Source organism: Drosophila elegans, unplaced genomic scaffold (assembly GCF_018152505.1).
Source record: "Drosophila elegans isolate 14027-0461.03 unplaced genomic scaffold, ASM1815250v1 contig_476, whole genome shotgun sequence".
Taxonomy (NCBI): domain Eukaryota; kingdom Metazoa; phylum Arthropoda; class Insecta; order Diptera; family Drosophilidae; genus Drosophila; species Drosophila elegans.
Genome location: NW_024545863.1, coordinates 4,703,783 through 4,719,034, shown reverse-complemented (window position 1 = coordinate 4,719,034; position 15,252 = coordinate 4,703,783). Strand labels below are relative to the sequence as shown.

Below are 15,252 nucleotides of genomic sequence, written 5' to 3'. Positions count from 1 at the left end.
TTGAGTCACAGCTAAACTCAAATATGCTTGCATAATTGATGAATTCACTTTAATTAAAAGACACTATTAATTCACTAATGCCTATCATCATATACACATACATTTCTTTATGGTAAACTGAATTTTTCTATGCATCCTAAAATAGGAATAAGCGTTGAGCAATTTATCGTTGATAAAACCCATGGAAGTTAATACTTTTCAATGAATTTTAAAAACAAAAAGTTAAATAGTTTAAGTTAGAGGTTATACTTGATATAATTATCATCAAGTAGCTATTGTTAGGTGTGTTTCTTTTTTGGACTACCATTTTTATTAAATATGGGTCATGTTTTATAGAATTTGTAAAACCGTTATTGTAATCAATAGAAACTCAAACAAATGTGCATTATAAGTGTTTATTTCGTAGGCTGCTGTTATACATTTAAGGCGTAATGGAGGGCAGAGACTCCTCTTAGTATAGGTTGCACTTGTAGCGGGCATTTAGCTTATCTCCTCTGGAGCAACTGTAGGCGTTGGCGAACTGCTGCGAGTTGGACAGCGCCGTGTTGATGCGCAGCTGCTCGGGCAGCTCATCGAACCGCTCCACAGATTCTGGATAATCGGTGCAGTAGAGTTGCGCATAGCCCAGGTAAAATAGCTGATTGTGGTTGTAATCGAGCAGCGGCAAGCTTTCCCGCTGATAAATAGCCGGAGTTTCGGCGGCATTCTTAAGCCACTGTTGGTAGGCACGATAGGCAATGTCCAAAGCTCCATTGTCAGCCACAATCCGACGCAGCAGATCCTTGTCTTGCACGGGTTTTCCCTTGAACTCCACAAAGATGGCATACTGCTCCTGGAAGCACTGAGTGCGTCGAGCGTAGGAAGTCTCCGAGGTGTCATCCCACCAGTTGTTTTGGTAGCCATGAGCATCGTATCGCCTGCCCACGCCATCGAATCCGTGCAGCATTTGACGGGCCAGGAGCACGCCCAAAGTGGCGTACTTCAGGGCATTGGGATAGGCGGGATCCCAGAAGAATCTCGCTTGCAGGAAAGTGATCGGTACCTGGATGCGGTTCTTCTGCATCTCGTAGTGCGGCAGCTTGTACACCTGATCTTCGGTAATCGGTTCCGCCATTAGTTTGGCCAAACCGCGCTGTGTCTGCCACTGGAGAACGGCCACCAAATTGGGGTAGAAACGTTCCGGATGCAGATTAAGTCCGTGCATTTGGCGTATCAACTTGTTGTCGTCGTGGCTCCGGAACTGCAGATTTAAGGCCTCCAGTTTGCTGATGGCCTTCTGCCTGGTCTCCAGTGTTAGCCAATGCAAACGCTCCGAGGCCTGCAGATCCTCTTTAAAGACCCTCTTGATATCCGACCAAGTGGACTGCAGCTCATTGATCATCTGCATATGATTGTAGTTACGGTGGAACAGGCTCTCCAGCTGATGTGGGAAATAGCGCTGGGCCAGCTGGACACACCAAATGTCGGGCGGCTGGGATTGCGGCACTCGAGCGGCATCCAGAGCCTCCAATGCCTTCCACATAGTGTAGTTGGCCAGCTTCAGTTTGGGTGTTTCCCTTATGACATCCACCAAATTGGACATATAATCCTCGGGATTCTCATATATATCCATGTACAAGTTATCGTTGAAGATTAACTGCAGATAGCGGGTCACATCCACGTAGCTGCCATAGGCGGCCTTCATCTCGGCGGCGGTCCTTTGGCGAGTGGTTTGCTCCAACGTGAGGGCTGCATTATGGGGCAATCCCTTGGCCAGCTGCTGCTCCATTTCCAGCACCTGATTAGCCACCTCCCGCAGCCAGTGTTCCGTTTGATCGGGGAAATAAAGCTGTAGCTTGTTAAATATTGAACGTTCGTAGAGTTCCCGCGTCCCTGCAAAGTGAGGGTGCAAATAGTGACGACGCGTCATGGGTAATTGGGGGGCTCCCAGCTTTAAGCGGTGCATTTTCTCCTCCTTGTAGTCAAGGATCACTTCCAGTCCAATGAAGATGTCCACGCCCAGCCTACGTTTCAGATTAGCCACCACCTGCAGCCAATCGTACTCGTACTGATACCAGGAGGGCACCCGAATCTCCGGCCAACCGCCTCGGAAATCGGCAACATTTAGCAGCGTAGCCAGAGCGGATCGTGTGTCGTTCGTTTGAAGACGGCAAGAGCCAAAGAAGTTTTTCAACTGCCGATCGGCACTGTTCTCGGCTCCCCTCGTGGCACTCTTGAGCATCTCGGCGCTTTTCCGTATGTACAGCTCTTGGAGCTCCTCCAGGTAGTTGGTCCGCAGATTGGACACTCGAGCGGGATGCAAGCGGGCCCAATTGCCGCAGGCAAAGTTGTAAAAGTTGCTGCAAGTCTCCTCCGGGTTCTCGCCCATATACGCCTTTATGTGGGCCGCTTTGGCCAGGCGTAGGATGTCAATCGTATAGTTGGTGGCAAAAGGATGCGGAGCGGCAGCATCTGACAGGCAGATGGAGACCAGGATGACTCCCAGCAGGAGCCTTAGCGGTTGATAGATCATAATCTACGGCGATACGGCGACTGTGATCCGTGTGATCCGAATGATTGCCGAAACGAAACTGAGCGTGAATCGAGAGATGCGTCGATTTTTGACTTGAGCACAGAACACAGAGCACTGGCTTATCGTCACCACCGCTTGATTGGTTAATTAGTTCCATTAACCGTTGCAGTGAAATCGCTCAGCTGCTCAATTACGCGACTGACCTAAAATTCTAATGCCAGTGCTCATTTTCATTCTCTGGCATCTGGCAATCGCGTTTTGTGGGCTGTATTCGCACTTGACCCTCAAGGTAGCTGCTCGCAGAGCCCCCCTCCCGTCTCTTATAAAATTGTTTAGCTAATGAGCTAATGACTTTTCCGGGCCCAAGGTTGGGGCCGACTCATCACCATCCTGTAGGGTATAATTAAAATTTGTTTGAGCTCACTTAGTTGCTTCGTGCCGTAATTCTAATGATGCCCCTTCTGCTTCTTCTCCTCTAATTGCAGATTGAAATTTCCCTCAAGCTAGATTTCTAAAAACATTTTTACCACGGAAATTGACTAGAAATTGCCAGCCAGCAATCATCACCAGACAACGGCCATCAAGGAAATTTAAACACGGTAAGGGATTGCCTTTTCTTTTAAGCACTTACAGTTGCGGTCAACATAATAGTTATAATAATATTAAAATTAAATAATTAATAATTAAAATTGAAGAAACAAGGCAGCCATTAAAAAATTTAGTTTGGTTTCCATTGAAAAAGTCTCAAAAAGTATGCAATGAAAATTTATATTAGATTTATTATTATTAAACCAAAATTCAAGTCAATATCACCAAGTCACTTGTTTCACTTGTAAATTTGTCTACAAAAATGGACAGCTTAATGTTTTTTAGAGCGAGCAACTATGTAAAAATACTCCTCATTGTGTGGTTTAACTATGAATTATCAAATGTTTGATATTGACCGCAACTGTATGTTTTACACATTTTTTGCACTCGTAAATTGTAAAGGCTAAGTGGACCTTATGGCACAAAGCCAAGACAAAGAGCCATAAATTACTGCACTGTCATCCAGCTGGAATCCATTTACTGTTTGCAACAAACTTGCTTTTCAAAGTTTTCGTTTATTTTTTCCAATGGCGCTAGAACTTCGGGGAACTTCTAAGTTTTAATAAATAAATTAGTATTTGCTACAACTAGTTTCTTAGTCACTAATTTAATACTTGATGTGCCGTCTAACCAACGGTGCTTTTAAGTGTTTGTCCGTTGAGACGTTTGTCAATCTCCAGGGGGTCCAGGGAAAAGTTGTACTTGACATGATAGCCACTGTTGTCGGCCACATAGGTGGCCGTTTCCACATACACATAGTTGGTCTCTTGGCCGGTCAAAAAGTATGAGGAGGTGCGTTTGCCCGTGATGATCAGTTCGGGTTTCTCGCCAGAATCCTCGGACGTATCCTTGAGCTCACCTTTTTCATCTCTCTCCCCGAAGACCTCCTTGATGCTAAATACACGATCTTAAAATATGATTAAGTTTATAAAGAATTAACCAATTAAAAACTTACTGAAATTCATAAAGAACTTTGGTGGAAGCATAATTTCGTTGGATATATAAAACAAACAATACGAACACCAACAGGAACTGAAAAAAATTTTCAAATTGTTTTGTTTACTCCACGTTTTTCCATTACAATTCGACTTACTGTTCTAACTCTGATCATTATAGTTCAAGTTGCTGGAAGGCACTGAATGAATGAAATCCATGATGCGATTACGATATTTATTTGTTTTGTGTTCTTGCAGTATATGCAATACAACGGAACTAGTAAAACCGGTCGCTAGCATTGCAACTGAGAGTTTTTGATCTAGCGATTCCGCACCACTTATTCTTCGGATAGATAGAAATTGAGAGAGATATATTTATGATATTGCTGATGTGCTGTCGGCAAACGCCCCAAAACGGGTTTCCACCACTCGTGTTGTGACTATTTCCATCGGTATTGACTGGATTTAATAATTGCCCCCCAACGATGCTGATTGACAGTAATTGCATCTATTGGAGCGTCTAGTCTTTGGGGGTTTCTGTGTCAAATAAGCTTCGGGGAAAATCTCAGGGAAATTTCGAAAATCTTTTCAATTTGGGGTTGTAACTATTAATAACAAATTAAATTTCCAAGTCCTTAAAAATTCTCGAATGCGAGAATTTATAATACTTTACTTTGCCAAGCCAGCCAAGGTTCAGAAGTCGTAACTATATATCAGTATGATATTTTGTAACAATGCTTGGGTTTGGTTTGGTACTTAAACTTAGTTTTATATGTTACTAAAAGTTTATCTCTCTTTGCAGTGTTTTTTTTTAGCGAAAACGAAAAAGTTCTAAAAAAAACTTTTAGGTAATAAAGTAAGCGGTGCATTATGACACAAATTTTAACAACATTTTCAAAGTAGTATAGGAATAGACCCAAAGTTTTATGTGCATATCCTTTGCAACCAATGTAAGCCAAGTTATGACATTTCTTTAGAGTCGTAGTAGTTTGTTATGAAAGTGTTGAAAAGTTTTATTTTTAATGAGACGTACTGCATTTTTGCAATGATTTCCAATAGAAAAGACAGCTTACAACGATTGTGCTAGCCTAAAATGACGAGTACTTTCAAAAGTTGTGAACTCAGTCGTGTTCCAATACCAATGGGAGCGGGTTCACACTCAACGGGAGAACTAGGCACATTTTTATCAAATATTTCCCTGCTGACTTGCGTTGTGCTTGATGTGGAAGTCGGTGCCAGAGTTGGTAAAGGTACTAGTCTTCTTGTACTGAAGTCTCCAGGAGTAATCGTCGTACTACTTTCTTGTTCATATGGCAAGAACTGGGAAGAATCTCCTTCCGAATTGGCAGTCACAATGGGATTACATAATTTTCTATCCACTGGAGATTCCTCAGAAGTCCTCAGTGGGTTTAAATAGTTCAAGTTTATGCCAAACGAATTGGCAAAAGCAACACAGCCAAGTAGGATCAATAGAGACTGTATATAAAATTATTATAAAACAATCACTATAATGCGGTTAACTTGGATACTTACAATCGGTTGCATTTTTGATCTGATACTGAGGGAATAAATCTATGACAGTCGGTTTTATATAGCTTGCTGTTAGTAAATCATAACATTACTCATTCAGTTATATAGTAAATTGAAACGGGTTCAGATTGTTAGACGCATTGCGACACAATCTGCTTGACGTTTACAAAAACATTAAAATTCCATTTATAATTTTTCTTGGAACTCGAAACTTTTTTTTTATACTAAACAATTTTTTTTATGAATAAGCCATCTACTAAGCTAAGATAACGAGAGTTTTAAGAGTTTTTTCATCTAATCGTGACCCAATACCCTCGGGAAGGGTTTCACAATCTGTTGGGCCCAAGGTGAAAGTTTTTTTAAGGGGAGGCAGAGCTTCAAGTTCTCCTAGACTAAGGAAAGGTAAATTTTCCTTAAATGTTCCTCCGATGTGTTTCGAGGTGTTTAAAGTGAAAGTTGCAGGAAGATCTGGTAAAGGTGTTCTTGAACCTACGTCTCCAGGACTTATTGTTGTACTACTTGTCTGTTCATTTGGCAAGAACTTGCGGAAATTACTTTTCAAATTTGTAGACCCATCAGATATTCCTGGTTGGCCTAAAAATCTCACGGTTAGGTCAGAAGAAATGGCAAAGGCAGCCCAGCCAAGTAGGAGCAACAGAATCTGTAATAAAAGAACAAGTTGTTTTTATTTGGTTTAAAAATCTGGCTCAGTACTCACACTCGGTTGCATTTTAGTTTTTTACTGAACCAATATATCCCTGGTCGTCGATTTTATATGTTTTAAACCGACATATAATTAGTAATGCATAACATTTCCCACTAAGATATACAGTGATTGAAAACGAGTTCAGATTATTAGATGCATTCTGACACATGGCGTGCCGTTTGAATAAAACTATTAAGGCATTTTAAAATACTAGTTGATTGTTTTTATTGCTCTAATTTTTTATATGAGTTTTAGTAACGAGTGATTTTAAAGTTTGGGCATCCAGTCGAGGTCCAACCCCCTCGGGGTGTGGTTCGCAGTCATCCTGAGAATCGGGCGCCTTTTTATCACGTATTTCCTTTCCATTTTGTGCCGCGCTTGAAGTGGAATTGGGTGCCAGAGTTGGTAAGGATGGGTCTCCAGGCTTATTTGTTTTGCTACTTGGCAATAACTGGGAAGAATCACCATCCGCAGATGCATCAACCATGGAACTACACAATTTGGTATCCATTTCTGGCTTCTCAGTGGTCCTGGGTGGTTTTAATAAAGTCTGGTTTAATCCCAAGGAATTGGCGAATGCAACGCAGCCAAATAGTAGCACTAAAATCTATATGTGAACAAGTTAATAAGTATCTATAAAATCCGGGTTCTTTGGATACTTACACTCGGTTGCATTGTTGATCTGAAACTGAAGCAATAGCTCTCTAGCACTCACTTTTATATTGATCTCGCTATTGATTAGTAATTCATGAAATTACCCATTCAGTTATTTAGAAAATGAAAACTAGTTCGGATTGTTAAACGAGTAACACTTGAAAAAACTAATAAAATTTATTGGTGATTCTACCTTTATTTTAGTCAAAAGTTGTGTTTGAATTATACGATACTATATATTTCATGATTAACATAGCTAACCTACTGTAGTTTTAAGAAGGGTTTTTAAAGTTTGAGCATTTAATCGGGAACCAATGCCTTCGGGTAGTGGTTCGCAATCATCCGGAGTTTGCTCACCGTTTTTCACGCTAACTTCGGTTGGACTTGAGGTTGAAGTGGGTTTAGGAATTGGTAAAGGTTCCAGTTTTTTTGATCTGAGGCTATCTACATTTCCATCGTTTGTTCTTCTAATGAGTCCCGCAGTGCTAGAAGTTAATGTTGGCTTAAGCGTTGTTAGAGGAACTAGTCTTCTTGTGCTGCCATCACGTACATTTTTAATGTCTTCTCCACTGTTGATTTGCATTGTGCTCAGGCTGGATATAGGCTTAAGAGTTGGTAGAGGTACAAGTCGCCTTCCATTGAGGTATGGTACATTATCAATATACTTTATACTACTGATTTGAGTTGAAGTTGAAGTGGAACTGGGTGCAAGAGTTGGCAAAGGTACAAGTCGTCGTGTGGTGGCTTCTTCAGGTGTAGTCGTACTTTTTGGCTGCTCATTTGGTTTCGAACTCGTAGTTTCAATGGGTTTACATAGTTTGTAATAACTTTCTGCTTCTTTAGTTGAAGGCTGATCATTGTTTTCATTAGATAATTGTTTTCTTGATGAAACTAAAAACAGTTGGCTTATGCCAAATGAATTCACAACGGTAACCGAGGCCAGAAGAAGAAATATAATCTATACGAGAAACTTTTATTAAAACATTTTCACAATGCAATCCGGTTTACTTGAATACTTACACTCAGGTGCATATTTGATCTGATACTAAAGCTTAAACTCTCTGGCATTGGGTTTTATAATGAACTCGCTCCAAACAATTTCCCATCGAGATTGAGAACACATAACAACTTGTTTAGTTTGTTTAAATGATTCTGAAACATACTTAGGGGCGTTTCAAAAAAATCAATATAAACAAAATAAAGTAAGGGAAATTAGTTAGGCTTTATTTTTGCAAAATTAAAAAAGTTTTAAACCATCTCCTTCGGGATTATTATTGTTTTCATCACTTGGAGTGCTGGTGCTTGTTGAACCTATCGATCGATTACATTTCATTCGAATATGAAAACGGGTTCAGATTGTAAAAGCATTTCGGTGCGTACTTTAAGGCATTTGGAAAAAATTAACGGAATCCAATTCTATTTGTCAGTTGTTATATATATGTAATGCATTTTGTGGAAACTGGTTCCAGATTGATTGAATTCCATAAGGCGTGTGAAAAGTCAAGTCACCGAGTAACAAGTCAAAAAAATCAAATTGAGAAATAGTAGTTTTATGAATTTAATAAATTAGAAACTTAATTAATTTTTTTTTTTCAGTTGATACCGATAAACAAATATACATAGATCAGTTAATTTATGCCAGAATCTTTAGTAGAGTTGCACTTAGTCTTGTTCCAATAGATTCTGGGTCGCAGTCATCCTCAAGAACTGGATTACAATTGATGTCTGTTGGCTCATCATTGGTTTCGGATTTGATTGGTGAATCTTTGGTATAGTTATCCCTCGCAGGTTTTTGTCTCAGAATAGTAAGAAGCTTTTGGATTCTTGCCTTTGATTTTAGAAGATCTTTGTCGGTAATGGTATTTAAATCGTTTTCCTTCGCTCTGTGCCTTATTGCATCTTTGAACCATTCGGTTGATGTTGATAGATCCTTGTCAATCAATTCACCGTTTGTTGAGTTTTGGGTGAGGAAACTTCCGCCTCCCCAACTTAACTTCAGCAATACAATAACGCATACAAGGATCGTAGTCAATAAAAACTGTAAGAGAGAAAAATCATTTATTATTATCCTCTGAGATCGTCTCGGTACTTACAATCGCATGCATGTTCAGTTGTGTTCTGTTATGAAATTCCACTTGGTAGTGAGTTTTATATCGACGTGGCATTGCTCGTTTGCAATGCATAAAATTACCCAGGTAGACAAATCGTTGTCATAGCTTATAGTTTTTTTTTTATTGTGGGGCGCACGTCCAGTAATTTTGTACGGGCGTTGTTAGAATTGGGAAAATCTATTTTAGACTACGACTAGGGGCTTGAACATCGTTGAACTGTTCTATACTTATAACTGTGAATGAGATTTGCTCACGGCGGCCAAAAGTTGTAAGCCATATTAGATAACCAATGTTTTAGAGCTGATTCATTCGATAAGTATTATGAACAAATTTTAATAAGTTAATGTATCATAAAATTGATTAAAATGATAAGTGCGACAAACCTGACTTCTTGGTAATTGCCTCCCTCGGATGGCACGCGTCATGACACATAATATTAGTGACTATGACTAGTCATTACTATCATGTTAAAGCGGTTTCTAATGTAAACAAACAAAACACGTTTTCTTAATTCTGGCAAAGAGTGTTCTGTTGTCGTCTCTTAATAAGCAAGGTAATTATTTTATATCGATAATTATTTTCGTATCATATCCTGACTATTACAAATATCTAGTAAAAAAAATAAGTTAATAAGTTAATTGTGTGCACGGCTTTATTATAATTGTGGTTATAAGGTGTCTCTTTTATTAAAAATTACACAATGTAAACATTATCAAGTAGCGACTCAACAGCTAGCGTAGAAATTAATGAATGAGCTTATTTATTTAAGCCACAATTTATAATCTTAGTAGTAATCAAACGTATTAATCGAGATTAAGCTCACTTGTGGACAAATTTAAATATAATACAAAATTAACAACGCAGATTGCTAAGGACTTTCCTACAATCCAGCTAGCTCAGTTTTTAGTATTGTTTATAGCATTATTATATAGTCCAAAGTTAATTATCGAATTTTTCAATAAGATGCACACATGGTTTTCTCTAACTGCGTTTTAACTTATATAATCCTAATCGATTCATAACTCCTTTCTCAGTATTATCATAGTATCGTGTTTAATACATAAACAAAAATACCTGTTTTGATGCAAAAATAAGTCGCACAAAGCTAATCTTCTCGGTATAATTGATGTATTCAGGAAATTCTAAGGAACTCATACTTGATTACCATAGTTATTGTTCCAGAAAAATGGCACTATGACATAGTTTTTGTAAAAATACCCCCTGTGATCTACATCGGTATTTATCCGAAGATAGAATTATTAAAAGTGGTTCGAAAAATCCCCTCCAAACTGGCGCAAAATTAATAAGTTCACGTAATGCATTTTAAAAAGTACAAATGAGCTTAGCAAGACATTTTTTATTACCGAAAGTTCATTAATATTGGTAAGATAACAATAGTTTTTAAAGTTATAAAACAGTTTTGTAAAATACTAGGTGTATAGGAACAATGCTGTTAAGCAACTGATATTTTTTTATAGCAAAACATTTTAAAACTTAATCACTTAAGGGTAATCAGTCAGAAGATTTAGATAACTGGCTCAAAGGACACTTAAGTTAGAATCTTCAGCAATTTGGCTGAAAGATTATTGACTGGTTCCGTGTTTAATCCGTTGCCTGCATTTGTGTTTTTGGACAGGAGTGAATAGTGACGCTCCAACGCGACGGGTGCTTTGGACTCGGCTGAAGATTCCTTTCAAGGGCGCCGGATTCCGGTGGTGGAGCTCCTCGAATAACTGCCTTCGATGCTAGGGAATTCGCTTATCCAAAAGTTTTAGGGGCTTGGCTTGGCGCGGGCTCTCGTTAGTTAATGTTTCTTCTGGTGTCTGGTTACAGTTACTGTAAGTTTGCAGCTCCCAGCGCTTTGGCTTTTATACGATTCTCGGCGAGCGCGGAGCGGGTGCAACGCCCGTGGCACACGACCTGCACTCGCCGCCAGGTCGGGCGGAATTTTCCCACTCAACTACTGCCATCTAACAGTTCACAGAAAAATCACCGAACTCTCCAATTACGGTCTATAAAATTAACACTATATTTAGCCACAGTCGTCATCTCTCTAGGTCTAGACACCGGCGTCCGACCCAATTTACCCTGAAGCGTGCTAATACGAAATCGAAACCAGCTGGTTATGCTGATTCACTTCAATGTTTGCATATGTTTAAGTTCAGCATATTTGTTGGTTTTATTCACACTTGGACTTTGGCCACTATCCGTTAAATATTTTTATGGTCATTCACTTAACCAAAAATTGTGCGTGATCATCGTGAGTTAAGATTCATTCAGTCACAAAAGTAAAATTGCTCGAAATCTCGAAGATGACCATGAAAGGTAATATAGAAAATTGAAAAAAAACTTATCACAAAGTCAAAATCAATTTTAAAACCTTGTTTTAAATTTTAAAATACATACATTCATTTTAAAAACTAGATGCTTGACCAATTGATGGACCCATCTCTTTGTTAATATATTAAATATTTAAAAAATTTAATATTCTTTATAAAAGAATAGTTAATCTTTTATATAACAAATGATTAAGACGGTTGTTGGGATATTCTACTATAAGATTTTATGTAACAATTTAATTGCTTATTTTACAATAAGTAATTTTAATTGCACAAAGTTTATATAAATTTTAATTCTTGATTTTAAAACGATTTTTTCTCAGTGATCTCCCATATGAATTACCAAAAAATTAATATAATGCAAAACACTAAAGAACAAAAATAATTTTCAAGAGGGGATATGAGAGTTGAATCTTTGAAGATCTTCATTTGCTTTTCCTTACGCATTTTAGTTTTATATTTTTTTGCTTAGTTTTTAGTGTCGCAAAAGAATGATTTATGAAAAAAAACGAAAAAGTAAAAGAAATCCAAAAGAATACTACACTAAAAATGAAAGCAAAATTAAAAATATTTTTAGTTTCTGTTGTTTGTGTTATGCGAAGCAAACTCACGTGTATCCCCTCTTCAAAATTATTTATTTTCAGGCAGTATAAGAGTGTTTTGCGCCTGTGCCCCCCAAAAAATAGCGAAAGCAAACTGTGTAGGCCCAGATCTTAAATGCTCTAACCAAAAGCCCGCGCGATCCCGGCGAAACCCCGAAAAACACGAGGACGAATCAATCAAAGCAACCACGGTGTGGTCATTTCTGTACCGGTGTGCCGCTGCAGCTCCTGGTGCCGGCATGGGCGCCAACGTTTCGCAGCTGGAGCGGGAGATTGGCTCCGACCTGTTCCCGCCCAACGAGCACTACTTTGGGCTGGTGAACTTTGGGAACACCTGCTACAGCAACTCGGTGCTGCAGGCCCTCTACTTCTGCAAGCCGTTCCGCGAGAAGGTCCTCGAGTACAAGGCCAAGAACAAGCGGCCCAAGGAGACGCTGCTCTCCTGCCTGGCGGACCTCTTCTACAGCATTGCCACGCAAAAGAAGAAGGTGGGCTCGATTGCGCCCAAGAAGTTCATCACGCGGCTGCGCAAGGAGAAGGAGGAGTTCGACAACTACATGCAGCAGGATGCCCACGAGTTTCTCAACTTCCTGATCAACCACATCAACGAGATCATATTGGCGGAGCGGAATGCCGGGCCCAGCAATGGCAATGGCAATGCCAATCCCAAGTTCCACACCGGCGGAGCAGCCACCAGTGCCATGGCCAGCAGCACAGCCAGCAAGAGTAGCTCAACGTCCAACTCGAATTCCAATTCCAATTCGTCGACGAACTCGAATGGCAACAGTAGCAACTCCACGGGATCGCTAAATGCCACCACAAGTGTGCTGGATGCCAGTGGCAGTCTAACGGCTACCACAACGCCCATAATTGGATCAGGAGGGTCTGGGACTGGAACTGGGATAGGGATAGGGACCGGAACCAACGGGGCCAACTCGGAGCCAACCTGGGTGCACGAGATCTTCCAGGGCATCCTCACCTCGGAGACTAGGTGCCTCAACTGCGAGACGGTGAGCAGCAAGGATGAGAACTTCTTCGATCTGCAGGTGGACGTGGACCAGAACACCTCGATCACGCACTGTCTGCGGTGCTTTAGCAACACGGAGACCCTCTGTTCCGACAACAAATTCAAGTGCGACAATTGCTGCAGCTACCAGGAGGCGCAGAAGAGGATGCGGGTGAAGAAGCTGCCCATGATCCTGGCCCTGCATCTCAAGCGCTTCAAGTACATGGAGCAGTTCAACCGACACATCAAGGTCTCGCACAGGGTCGTCTTTCCCCTGGAACTCAGGCTGTTCAACACCTCCGACGATGCCGTGAATCCGGACAGACTCTACGACCTGACCGCCGTGGTCATACACTGCGGTTCCGGACCGAATCGGGGCCACTATATATCCATTGTGAAGAGCCACGGGCTGTGGCTGCTCTTCGACGACGATATGGTGGACAAAATAGAGGCCTCCACCATCGAGGATTTCTACGGACTGACCTCGGACATACACAAGTCCTCGGAGACGGGCTACATACTGTTCTATCAGTCGCGGGACTGCGCCTAATCACCTTATGTTATCTCCTCGTAGATGCTAAGTTTAAAGTTTCCACTCTCCTACGAACGAGTTGTTAGCGCTAAGTCCAAAATTTGATGACGTTTAACCAAGTCTATACTACCGAATAATCAATAAAGATGATCAATAAACAAAACTCGATTGCTCTAGGTCAGGGAGCCTTGGTTGGCTGTCAATCGGAGCCAGAATCTCTGCGCCGGTCGGTTCAGTCAACCCACAGGCCACTCACCTGGGGGCTTGCCAACTGCGAGCCAGTGCGCACGTAAACAAATGGGCGAGTTCCCGTGCCAAAGCGGTTTCATTGTGCGCCCAAGCTGGTAATTTGCGAGACACTAAGCTGAGCGCGCTTAGGTAACCCGGCGATCGTTGAATTTCATTAGAAATCCCCCCGCCAAAAGTTGGTTGGGTCGCGAGCCGTTGAGGCAACTCACTACCGGTCACACAGGTGCTTTGAGCCAGCCACTAATAGCCATCCTCTGGACACCTGGGATGAGCGAGGGGTCGGCGGACCAGCATAGTCGCACACTTAGTCACGGCGTCACAAGCACGTGACGCGTTTGCATATGCCATATTGGTCAATCGTATGGGAATGTGCAAATTCCGACCTGACCAATAAGCAGCATAAATCAAGTGCCACAATTGTCTGGAGTTTTGAGAAGAGTTACTCAACAGATTAGATCAAATGTGACACATCAAAGGCATTGAATTCCGGTTAGCACAACAAGTGTATATTGTTACTACGAAATTTTAATTGCTCTCGAAATGTTATGCACTGTTAGAATGTTCCAGAAGTTAACTATCTTTGCATTTGTGTTGAAAAAAGGGCTAATAGGTTGGTGCATATGAACTTAAAGAATGAAATAGTTCAATAATAAAAAGAAAATAATACTAAACCAAGTTTTAATATAAAATCACTTTTGTAAATAATAGTGTTTTATAAATAATTAAAAAAAAATAATTCAGTTTGTCAAAAAGTTTTAAAAAATCTAAGTATACAATGAAATTTTATCCCTGTCGTGGCTAATTACAGCAAATATCCATTGACTAAGTGAATTTTCAAAGTGTCTTTTAACGAATATCTGAATAAAAAATCTATTCATCCATAGGTAATGGCAAAAGCTTTCACATAAACACATTTCCTTCGAAAGAGGAGAAAACTGACATTGACAGTTTTGATGGTTATGCAAGAGAAACAACTTGGCCACTCAGCGATGCAACAGCGATTCAATTTTCATGTTTTTGTTATTTATTATTGTAAATTTCAAGGCTCTGCACATGCAATTGATGGTGTTGTTTTGGCCAGTTATCTATGCATTGGCAAATGACATCGTTAAGCAATGCCAATCCCACGGAAAGATTGTGAACACGAAAAACAGGTTAAACGGAAAGTGAGCCCAAACGCATATTTATGGGTTTTCTTAATGACGTTAAGTTGTTAAGTGTGGAATAAAGCGTATCTGCCTTGTTTTTAATTAATTAGATGAGGTTTGCAGTCAACATCCGAATTGGTTAACTCACGACCTTTATTAAATATGTGTAACCATTAAGCTATTAATATTAATTATCGCTTATATTGTTTTATTTCAAATAGTAGATAGGATTACGCCAATAAGTCATAATCATTCATTTTAATAATTCAGAAAGTCCTGTTTATTGATTATACGGCCGTCAATAGTAAATACCAAAATAATAAATAATTTGAAAAACTAA

At 40.1% G+C, this 15,252-nt stretch overlaps 7 protein-coding genes across 8 annotated transcripts in view; 2 read left to right on the top strand and 5 right to left on the bottom strand.

Moving 5' to 3' along the window:
• Nucleotides 1-379: 379 nt before the first annotated feature.
• Nucleotides 380-2,586, bottom strand: LOC108137367 (endothelin-converting enzyme homolog). The gene has a single exon (XM_017259007.2). It carries the CDS (start codon nucleotides 2,510-2,512, stop codon nucleotides 452-454), a length of 2,061 nt encoding a protein of 686 aa, XP_017114496.1. The 5' UTR covers nucleotides 2,513-2,586; the 3' UTR covers nucleotides 380-451.
• A 420-nt stretch (nucleotides 2,587-3,006) lies between these two features.
• On the top strand, nucleotides 3,007-13,678 carry LOC108137368 (ubiquitin carboxyl-terminal hydrolase 46). The gene is made up of 2 exons (XM_017259008.2): nucleotides 3,007-3,111; nucleotides 12,020-13,678. The coding sequence occupies exon 2, from the start codon at nucleotides 12,217-12,219 to the stop codon at nucleotides 13,531-13,533; it is 1,317 nt and encodes a 438-aa protein (XP_017114497.1). The 5' UTR covers nucleotides 3,007-3,111; nucleotides 12,020-12,216; the 3' UTR covers nucleotides 13,534-13,678.
• LOC108137363 (probable serine/threonine-protein kinase DDB_G0282963) overlaps nucleotides 3,009-15,252 on the top strand; it is a 29,914-nt gene continuing 17,670 nt past the window's right edge. The window contains exon 1 of the mRNA XM_017259004.2: nucleotides 3,009-3,111. The gene's annotated coding sequence lies outside the window, so the exon portion shown is untranslated. The remainder of the gene's footprint in view (nucleotides 3,112-15,252) is intronic.
• On the bottom strand, nucleotides 3,596-4,801 carry LOC108137370. 2 transcript variants are annotated; one of them, XM_017259011.1, is made up of 3 exons: nucleotides 4,194-4,801; nucleotides 4,056-4,132; nucleotides 3,596-3,994 (listed from the first exon to the last, which is right to left on the bottom strand). In XM_017259011.1, exons 1-3 carry the CDS (start codon nucleotides 4,209-4,211, stop codon nucleotides 3,727-3,729), a joined length of 363 nt encoding a protein of 120 aa, XP_017114500.1. In that variant the 5' UTR covers nucleotides 4,212-4,801; the 3' UTR covers nucleotides 3,596-3,726. The 2 variants fall into 2 exon arrangements, with proteins under 2 accessions (XP_017114500.1, XP_017114501.1); XM_017259012.2 differs by having other exon boundaries at nucleotides 3,596-4,007; nucleotides 4,194-4,227.
• LOC108137371 lies at nucleotides 5,024-5,769 on the bottom strand. Its single transcript, XM_017259013.2, has 2 exons — nucleotides 5,569-5,769; nucleotides 5,024-5,511 (listed from the first exon to the last, which is right to left on the bottom strand). The coding sequence occupies exons 1-2, from the start codon at nucleotides 5,578-5,580 to the stop codon at nucleotides 5,119-5,121; spliced, it is 405 nt and encodes a 134-aa protein (XP_017114502.1). The 5' UTR covers nucleotides 5,581-5,769; the 3' UTR covers nucleotides 5,024-5,118.
• On the bottom strand, nucleotides 7,066-7,957 carry LOC108137352 (mucin-5AC-like). The gene is made up of 2 exons (XM_017258987.2): nucleotides 7,946-7,957; nucleotides 7,066-7,883 (listed from the first exon to the last, which is right to left on the bottom strand). The coding sequence occupies exons 1-2, from the start codon at nucleotides 7,955-7,957 to the stop codon at nucleotides 7,182-7,184; spliced, it is 714 nt and encodes a 237-aa protein (XP_017114476.1). The 3' UTR covers nucleotides 7,066-7,181.
• LOC108137369 lies at nucleotides 8,476-12,013 on the bottom strand. The gene is made up of 2 exons (XM_017259010.2): nucleotides 9,019-12,013; nucleotides 8,476-8,963 (listed from the first exon to the last, which is right to left on the bottom strand). The coding sequence occupies exons 1-2, from the start codon at nucleotides 9,106-9,108 to the stop codon at nucleotides 8,559-8,561; spliced, it is 495 nt and encodes a 164-aa protein (XP_017114499.1). The 5' UTR covers nucleotides 9,109-12,013; the 3' UTR covers nucleotides 8,476-8,558.

Coding starts and splice junctions, on each gene's coding strand:
- LOC108137368 (XM_017259008.2), top strand. CDS start 12,217: ATGGGCGCCAACGTTTCGCAGCTGGAGCGGGAGATTGGCTCCGACCTG.
- LOC108137367 (XM_017259007.2), bottom strand. CDS start 2,512: ATGATCTATCAACCGCTAAGGCTCCTGCTGGGAGTCATCCTGGTCTCC.
- LOC108137370 (XM_017259011.1), bottom strand. Junction 3,995..4,055: donor AAAGTTCTTTATGAATTTCA/GTAAGTTTTTAA, acceptor TCGTGTATTTAG/CATCAAGGAGGTCTTCGGGG.
- LOC108137369 (XM_017259010.2), bottom strand. CDS start 9,108: ATGCATTGCAAACGAGCAATGCCACGTCGATATAAAACTCACTACCAA. Junction 8,964..9,018: donor AACTGAACATGCATGCGATT/GTAAGTACCGAG, acceptor TCTCTCTTACAG/TTTTTATTGACTACGATCCT.